At 40.3% G+C, this 10,000-nt stretch overlaps 1 protein-coding gene across 1 annotated transcript in view; it reads left to right on the top strand.

Moving 5' to 3' along the window:
• The window catches only part of LOC143285277 (neuroglian-like), an 88,070-nt gene that overhangs the window by 53,633 nt on the left and 24,437 nt on the right, over window positions 1-10,000 (top strand). Inside the window, exons 6-9 of the mRNA XM_076592535.1 lie at window positions 485-716; window positions 1,611-1,741; window positions 5,010-5,217; window positions 6,507-6,629. Of these exons, the coding sequence (XP_076448650.1) occupies window positions 485-716; window positions 1,611-1,741; window positions 5,010-5,217; window positions 6,507-6,629 (694 nt within the window). The remainder of the gene's footprint in view (window positions 1-484; window positions 717-1,610; window positions 1,742-5,009; window positions 5,218-6,506; window positions 6,630-10,000) is intronic.

The following is a 10,000-nucleotide window of genomic DNA, read 5'->3' as shown; positions in this document are numbered from 1 at the left end:
TTCTTTTTTTTATTTGTTCCTTTATTTCATTCATCAATGGCAATGATGGTCAACATAATTAGAAGATTGGTTGGTTGTTGTTGCTGTTTTTGTTGTTGTTGTTTTTTGTTGTTGTTTTTTTTGGGGGGCGGGTTAATGTTGTTTGCCATCTTTTACTGTAACGTATGCATCACAGTCTTCACCACTCTTAATATCTCTAACCGAGAAAATAAATTCCGAATCCGATTTCAGTTATGATTCTGATTCCGATACCGCTTCCGATTATGCTACTGATTCCGATTTCAATTCAAATTCTAATTCTGATTCCGATTATGGTTCTGAATCCGATTCCGATCGTGGTTCTGATTCCGATTCCGATTATGGGTCTGAATGCGATTATGATTCTGAATCCGATTCCGATTATGGTTCCTATTCCTATTCCGATACCGATTTTGATTTTGATTTGATATTGATTTTTGCCTCTGGGTTTCGTGTCGCCCCCCAGCCCATAGAGCGGCTGCACTTCAACGGGCCTGGGTTCCGGTACCTGGTGAAGTGGCGACGGAAGGGCAGCCTGGCCTGGGAGTCGGCCACAGTGGAGGACCCCGAGCAGACGGTGTTCCGGCAGGAGGTGAAGGACGTATACGGGCTGTACGAGGTGCAGGTCAAGGCCCAGAACGACATGGGCCTCAGCCACCAGCCCGCCTTCGTCTACATCGGCAGGTCTGGGGAGTCCGGTAGGTGACTGGTGTGCGCTAAGGTTTAGTTTATGTCCAAAGAGAACATAACAATAATACGAAAATCTCAGCCATTCAAAACTGAAGGCATAAAAGCATGAATACCGACTTAATTACCGAAGTAATTTCCACATACAACAATCACAGTCACACAATGTAATAATCACATAAGACATACAAGGTACAAGAGTGGCGATATGTATGTGTTTTTTTTATCAGCCCTGGCATGGCCACTTATGGGTCGGCTTGGCTGTGAGAAACATGAATTTGTTGAATTATTTAAAAACTGCAGTAGCTCAAGGTCAGACCAGCGTGTTGGGTTTATGCGAAGATCAGACATCTGCTCTATTTTTTTTTTACCTTCTTTTGAAATACAGCTGATGTAGTGTAGAGCCTAATTTATCACTCAGTTCCCCCTCAAGACGGAATGTGTTGTGTTCACAACAATTCGTGGACATTCACTCCGTTAGTCACACAGAGGAGTGGAAGGGAAGAAATGTGGATATTGCCGATAATTTGACGCCCAGGTCAAAGCCAGAGGCGTGTCCAGTGTTTATGTGCATATATATATATATATATATATATATATATATATATATATATATATATATATATATATATATATATATATATATATATATATATATAACTGTGCGTGTGCCTGATTGTCCTCTTTGAGATGTTTTTTGTTTGCTTGCTTGCTTGCTTGTTTTTTCGTTTTTATTCCCTTTTTTCATGTTCTACAGGATCGATACCGACAGTGTTTTCAGTCCTGATATGGCCCCGTGTGGTCGGCTGAGTAATAAGCAACAAAAAAAAAAAGAAAAAAAGAAAGAGGGAAAGACGCGAACAAACGGAGAAGAAATTTAGTGAATACATGCCATCTGTTTTCAGAGCCCATCGTGAGTCCCAAGGATTTCCGCCTGAACCCCAACCACCCACCAGAGTCCCATAAAGCCTACTTCATCTGGGAGGCTGTCAACACTTCAGCACAGCTCATCAATGGAAAGTTCTGTGGATACAAGGTAAAGAAACTACTGAAAAAACAAAACACCTACTAGGTTTTACATATTATTATTATTATTATTATTGTTGTTGTTGTTGTTGTTGTTGTTATGACGATTAAGATGATGATGATGACGATGATGATGGTTAGCATTTACGCCTAATCTTGAAAATAAGCCCCAGGTGTTTGCAAATGGAGCACATACGTAAATATCACAAAAGGAAAAATTGAACACAAGATACCAAACATTATTAAAAATTATTCATCCCCCACCCCTACGCACACATACCCAAACATACACACAAAACATACAAGCACACGCGCACGTACACACGTAGATCAGTTGTCGTGTCGAAACGATTTAGTTTTCGCTTAGCTTTGGGATTTACATCACAGCATCGTCATTAAGTGTTGTTCTGCAACCTGAGGAATCATTTGAAATCAGCGACACTAAAAAGACAAAAAATGAATGCAAGTGATGTTGTTTCTGCTTAATTCGACCCCGCTTAAATTGTCTTACCGGTTATTAGGTTTACGCGTTCTTTCGCCCCGGTCGGAAGCCTTCTTTGTTTCAATCACTTTTCCTCGTTATAACTCGACTTCATGTAAGACCCTTCGCATGCATCGACTGTATTTTTTTTATGTGCTTCAGTAGCAGGAATAGTATTACGTGAAATTTATGACATCCAATCAATAGCCTTCCTACTTAAAACTGAACACGTCTATCCATCCATACCTTGGATAAGTCGAGTTATTGCCACAAGATGTCGACTTATCCTTGCTTGGGACAAGTTGACCTTGTTTCAGAGATGGTCGATACCATACCTAAGATAAGTTATACCTTGGATAAGTCAACCTCTTTTTGGTCCCGGCGGGGTTGACTGATCATTGGTAAAGCGTTGGATTGTCACCTGAGAAATCGTTTGAAATCAGCTACAGCATCAAAAAGAATAGAAGAATAACACCATATGCATGTTATTGACATTCAAGGTTGCTGGCTTTTTTTTTTCAGCTTCTAAGAAAAAAAATATCAAATGCATGTCTTCATCTTTAATTCAGAAGCAATCTCTTTGAATTATGTCTGACCTGAAGACGGAACATGATAATTTGGGACGTTCCGAGATGATTGGCTATTAATGGCTGATGACATTCAAATTGCCAATTGTCAAAGTTGTCAAATTGTTTCTTTTTTTTCTCGTCCTCACTTTGTCTCTGTCTCTCTCTATCTCTCTTTCTCTGTCTGTCTGTCTGTCTGTCTGTCTGTCTGTCTCTCTCTCTCTCTCTCTCTCTCTCTATATATATATATATATATATATATGTCTTTCTCTATCTCTATATCTCTCTCTTTTCTCTCTCTCTTCTCTCTGTCTGTCTGTCTCTCTCTCTCTTTCTGTCTGTCTGTCTGTGTCTTTCTGTCTGTCTCTCCCTCTCTCTCTCCCTCTTTCTCCCTCTCTACTTTCTCTCCCTCCCCCTCCCCCCTCTCTCCCTCTGTCTCCCCCTGTCTCTCTCTCCCCCCTCTCTCTCTCCTCCTACCTCTCTCTCCCACTCTCTCTCCCTCTCTCTCTCCCCCCTCTCTCTCTCCCTCTCTCTCTACTTTCTCTCTCTCCAACTCTCCCCCCTCTCTCTCTCTCACTCACTCTCTCTCTCTCTCTCTCTCTCTATATATATATATATATACAGAGAGAGAGAGAGAGAGAGAGAGAGAGAGAGATGTCTTTCTATCTCTATCTCTCTCTCTTCTCTCTCTCTCTGTCTTTCTGTCTCTGTCTCTCTCTCCCTCTCTCTCTCCCTCTCCTCTCTCCCTCTCTCTCTCTCTCTCCCTCTCCCCCCTCTCTCTCCCCCCTCTCTCTTTCTCTCTCTCCCTCTCTCTTCCCCCCCTCTCTCTCTCTCTCTCTCTCTCTCTCTCTCTCTCTCTCTCTCTCTCTCCTGTTCATCTCTTACCCCCTTCCCCTTCCGACCACACCTCCGTTTCTCTCCCGATCTTCATTCTCTCTCATGATAACAACATTTGCACGTGTAGTCTCTCTCTCTCTCTCTGTCTGTCTCTCTGTCTCTCTGTGTGTCTCTGTCTCTGTCTCTCTCTCTCTCTCTCTCTCTCTCTCTCTCTCTCTCTCCTGTTCATCTCTTACCCCCTTCCCCTTCCGACCACACCTCCGTTTCTCTCCCGATCTTCATTCTCTCTCATTGCACGTGTAGTCTCTCTCTCTCTCTCTCTCTCTCTCTCTCTCTCTCTGTCTGTCTGTATCTGTCTGTCTCTCTGTCTCTCTCTGTGTCTCTGTCTCTCTGTCTCTCTCTCACCCTCTCTCTATATCTCTCTCTGTCTCTCTCTCTCTCTGTGTGCTTCCCCCCTCTCTCTAACTCTCTCACTCTCTGTGTGCCTATGATTTTGTTTTCCCAAAGTTTGTTTTTGTTTTGTTTCCATTTTACATATTCATTTGATCAGTTTTCTTGAAACATGTTGCATCGCTTTGGTTTTTTGTTCGCGAACATGCGTCAACGATCTTTCTTTTAGAGACGATTAAAATAAGTATTCTTGTATAATGTATCTTGTAAATATACATGATTTACTAGTAGATGAACAAACAAACACATCAAATAGATAACTAACTAAATGAATGTGTGAATAAAAGGAAGGAATGCATAACTGAATAGACGAATGAATATATACATACATACTTACCTACCTACTTACGTACATAAACAAATGAATAAACAAATAAATAAACCACGAACGATTAATCCCACCCACACGCCCACCCAGCTCCGCTACTGGAAGTCAGTTCCTACCTACCCACCTACGTACCTACCTACCTACATGCATACCTACCTACGTACCTACCTACCTACATGCATACCTACCTACCTACCTGCCTACCTACATGCATACCTACCTACCTACCTACATGCATACCTACCTACCTACCTACCGAGCTATCTACCTACATGGATACATACGTATATACATACCTACCTACCTACATGCATACCTACCTACCTACCTATCTACCTACATACATACATACACAGCCTACCTACCTACATACATACCTACATACATACATATATACACAGCCTACTTACCTACCTACATACATACATATCTACATACATACATACCCACATACATACATACATACATACATATATACACAGCCTACTTACCTACCTACATACATACATATCTACATACATACATACCCACATACATACATACATACATACATACATACATAAATACATACACAAACAAAGAAACAACAACGTAACGATTAACCCCACCCACCCAGCTCCGCTACTGGAAGTCGGTGGAGGGTCGCCACAAGCAGAAGGAGGTGGAGTTCGTGCTGACCCCAGGCCAGCGGCACGGGCCGGACATGCGGGTGTCGGTGCTGGACCTGCCGGCCTACACGGCCCTCAGGGCGCAGGTGGCCGTCATGAACACCCACTACACGGGGCCCCCCTCACAGACCATCGACTTCTTTACGCCTGAAGGAAGTGAGTGTTTTTTCTGTGTGTGTGTGTGTGTGTGTGTGTGTGTGTGTGTGCGTGTGTGTGTGTGTGTGTGTGTGTGTGTGTGTGTGTGTGTGCGTGTGTGTGTGTGTGTGTGTGTGTGTGTGTGTGTGTGTGAGGGAGGTGGGTGGGAGGGAGGGAGTGGGGGTTGTGAGGTGGGGGAGTTGATTTGGTTGGATGGGTGTGGGGGGAAGGGGGAGGGAGCGTTTGTGGTGTGAGAAGGAGGAAGAGGAGGAAGTAAGTCACGGTATCTTATAGGGTGTAGGCTGTGGTCTCTGTGGGTGGCTGTTTTTGGTATGTGGTTCTTTGAGGTGGGGGGGGGGGGGCGGTTATTTGTTTTGTTTTTGTTTTTGTTTTTTGAGGGAGGGGCATAAATTGTGAGTGGAGTGTGTGTGTGTGTGTGTGTGTGTGTGTGTGTGTGTGTGTGTGTGTGTGTGTGTGTGTGTGTGTGTGTGTGTGTGTGTGTGCCCACAGCGTTTTGAGTTGCACTATCCAAGATTATGGCCTGTATTAAAAAAAAATACTTCATTAACATTATAATTATTCATCCTCCTCGTATATTTCTGCTACTACTACTGCTGCTGCTGCTGCTGCTACTACTACTTCTACAACGACGACGAATATTACTTCTGCTACTTCAACTATTGCACTACAACGAGGACTACTACGACAACAACTACCACTACTACTACTACTACTGCTACTGCTGCTGATGATGATGATGATGATACCCCCATTAAGTTTTCTGTTACTATACTTTTTACTCTTGGTATTCTGTCTGCTTTCTTCGTCTTCTACTACAGCTTCTTTCTCTCTTCCTCCTCCATCTACTACTACTACTACTACTACTGCTGCTGCTGCTACTACTACTACTACTACTGCTACTACTACTACTACTACTATCTTTTCGAAGTGAGTCTTATTTCAGGACCCACAGTTGTTTTGTTGTTGTTGTTGTTGTCTCCTACTACTATTACTATAAGAAGAATACCAAGAGTAAAAAGTATAGTAACAGAAAACTTAATGGGGGTATCATCATCATCATCATCATCAGCAGCAGCAGCAGTAGTAGTAGTAGTGGTAGTTGTTGTCGTAGTAGTCCTCGTTGTAGTGCAATAGTTGAAGTAGCAGAAGTAATACTTACTACTACTTATTGTTAGTAGTAGTTGTAGTAGTATTGCTAGTCTCACTATTTTTAGTATTAGTACTCTGCAGCTAATATTGCTGTTGCTGTGCTCTTTACGCTTGATGCCCTGTCTTCTCTGTCCTACCAGCGCCCAGCTCAGTGAGAGAGCTTCACGTGGAAGCCTATGGTGTGGGCTACGTGCTGCTGAAGTGGTTGCCCCCTGACCAGCCCAACGGCATTCTGGAGGGCTATGACATTGCCTACCAGCACAGTGAGTATGGGTATTCCTCACCACTGATATATATATATATATATATATATATATATATATATATATATATATATATATGTATATATAGATAGATAGATATCTTAAGTCAAGCAAAGTGGTCAAGTGGAGAAAGTCTGAAGAAGAAGAAGATTGGTTGATTGATTGATTGATTGATTGAATCTTTAATGGGTAAAGAGTTAGGCGCAGTAATGGCCTTTTTACAATTTAACGACACAAAACATAAAAATAAAGAACGACACAAAACATAGAAATAAAGAAATAAAATGAAATAAAATAAAATAATAAGAACGACGAATAAAAATAGTAACTGGAATAGTCTGTTAAAAGTAACAAAGCGATGAAAAGAACAATTGGTACATTACATGTACGTACGTACGTACGTACTCTCTCTCTCTCTCTCTCTCTCTCTCTCTCTCTCTCTCTCACACACACACACACACACACACACACACACACACACACACACACTTATAAAACAAGTAAACAAAGACATATGTACACATTCACGCCCACACACTCAAGAAGAAGGGAAACAACAACAACAACAACAACAACAACAACAACTATACAACTGTGGGTCCTGAAATAAGACTCACTTAGATAAGAAATCTCAACGATTCTGACTATGGGACGTTCTTCAGTCTTGATTCATATTTCACAGTCCACAGATTTTTTTTCCCCCAGACTTTCTCCGTTTGTCGGTTTTATTGAATCAGCAGACATCCTTTGTTTCATGGCAAGTCCACTTAAATATCTCTGAAAAGAAATCCACGTATGGCCGTATAATACAAACATGGAATATTCACTCAATAGATAATAGACATTACACGTTTCAGCATCCAAAGAGATCAAATAAAAATATATTGACACATTTAAGAACAATGTACATATAAACTAACAATCCAGAGTATAATAAAAACGACTCTAAGAACAGTTAAACTATATCAAATGTCTCAGTTATTATGATTATTTTTGGGGTGTGTTTCGAGCAAATCGATTTAAACGAAGGGGAAAAAAAGGTTTCAAGGTCAAACCAACTTACTGCTGGGAGTACCACATTATAAGGGAAACAACTCTGCAAACGTTCTGCTGTTGTTCCGTTCCTCACATTGTCTCCCCTACCTGCAGCAGACCCCCCTCTCTCTCTCTCTCTCTCTCTCTCTCTCTCTCTCTCTCTCTCAAAATAAACACACACACACACACACACACACACACACACACACACACATGCACACGTTTAATATCTTTCAAAACGAAAATGATTATGTTAGAATAAAGAGCGAACGAACTTACATATATTATTGCACCAGAGTACGGAATTTGGAATGGTTTACTCCCATCAACCCTCAGCCCCAAGTGAAGGGGTTAATAATAATGATAATGATAATAATTATAGTATTTATATAGCGCTGAATCTTGTGCAGAGACAAATCTAAGCGCTTTCACACCAGTTATTCACACGCATGCATAACTCTAAAACGGAAGAAACTGAAGACAAGTAAGAGGCAGGAGAGGGAGGCCATCTTGTGAAGAGGTGTTCACATGAACATGATACAACTCATGAAATAAGATAAGCAAACAATCATGAATATAAATAACAAAACAATTTTCATTCATTTTACGAAGTAGTATTTCTCTTTAAGTTTGAATGCCCTATACGAAAAAATCAAAAACATTGAAAAATAATGAACGTCATTGACAGTACTAGACGATATTAGGACACTTAATTCAAACAGGGAAGGATGCGTGTAGTATTTCGGTTTTATAAACATTTGACGTAAATTTCTTAGAACTGGGCAGTGAAGGACAAAATATATCGCATATTCTTGGGCCTCACGACCCAAAGGACATAATTATCAAATCATTTCCAGAGGACGGAGTCCTGGTGAGAACGAACTTGTTTTCAGTTCTGAAGTGCCCCCTTTTCGGCGGCTAAAACTTAATAAATAAATGAATAATAGATAAAATGAAATGAAATGAATAGAATACAAAAATAGATGGATAGATAGATAGATAGATAGATAAATGAAGAGAAAAAAAAAGAAAGAAAGAATTACAGAAAAAAAGAAAGAAAGAGAAGAAGAAAGAAATAGATAAAGAAAGAAAGACAGACAAAAAGAAAGAAAGAGAGAAATCCATCAATGAATGAATGAATGTATGAATGAATGAATGAATAGCTCACCGATTTCTTTATTGTATGGTTGACCGGTTTGTTTTATTTTTTTGTCTGGTTGACCGGTGTGTTTTTTTTTTACTGTGTTGTCTGGATGACCGGTTTCCTAACTAAATTGTCTGGTTGACCTGTCTTTTCTTACTATATTGTCTGGTTGACCGGTTTCTTTACTGTACTGTCTCGCCGACCTGTTTTTTTAACTGCATTGTTGACCGTTTTTTTTCTTTCCTAACTAAATTGTCTGGTTGACCGGTTTCCTAACTAAATTGTCTGGCTGACCTGTTTTTTCTTACTATATTGTCTGGATGACCGGATTCTTTACTATACTGTCTCGCCGACCTGTTTCTTAACTGCATTGTTGACCGTTTTTTTTCTTTCCTAACTAAATTGTCTGGTTGGCCGGTTTCCTAACTAAATTGTCTGGTTGACCGGTTTCCTAACTAAATTGTCTGGTTCACCTGTCTTTTCTTACTGTATTGTCTGGTTGACCGGTTTCTTTACTTTATTATATTGTCTGGTTGACCGGTTTCATTTCTATATTGCCTGGTTGACCGGTTTCTTTACTATATTGTCTGGTTGACCGGTTTCTTTACAATATTGTCTGGCTGACCAGTTTTTTCTTACTATATTGTCTGGTTGACTGGTTTCTTACTATATTGTCTGGTTGACCGGTTTCTTTATCATATATTGTCTGGTTGACCGGTTTCTTTACTGTATTATCTGGTTGACCAGTTTTTGTTGTTGTTGTTTTTTTCTTACTGTATTGTCTGGTTCAACGGTTTCTTTACAATAGTGTCTGGTTGACCAGTTTTTTTCTTACTATATTGTCTAGTTGACCAGTTTCTTTACTATATTGTTTGATTGACCAGTTGTTTTTTTGTTGTTGTTTTTTACTATATTGTCTGGTTGACCGGTTTCTTTTCTATATTATCTGGTGTACCGGTTTTTTTCTTACTATATTGTCTGGTTGACCGGTTTCATTTCTATATTGTCTGGTTGACCGGTTTCTTTAACATATATTGTCTGGTTGACCGGTTTCTTTACTATATTGTCTGGTTGACCGGTTTCTTTATCATATTGTCTGGTTGACCGGTTTCTTTACTGTATTGCCAGGATGTCCGGTTTCTTTACTATATTATCAGGTTGACCGGTTTCTTTACTATATTGTCTGGTTGAC

Source organism: Babylonia areolata, chromosome 8, assembly GCF_041734735.1.
Source record: "Babylonia areolata isolate BAREFJ2019XMU chromosome 8, ASM4173473v1, whole genome shotgun sequence".
In the NCBI taxonomy this organism is placed as follows: Eukaryota; Metazoa; Mollusca; class Gastropoda; order Neogastropoda; family Buccinidae; genus Babylonia; species Babylonia areolata.
The sequence above is the reverse complement of the archived record's forward strand: the minus strand, read 5'-3'. Positions and strand labels throughout refer to the sequence as shown.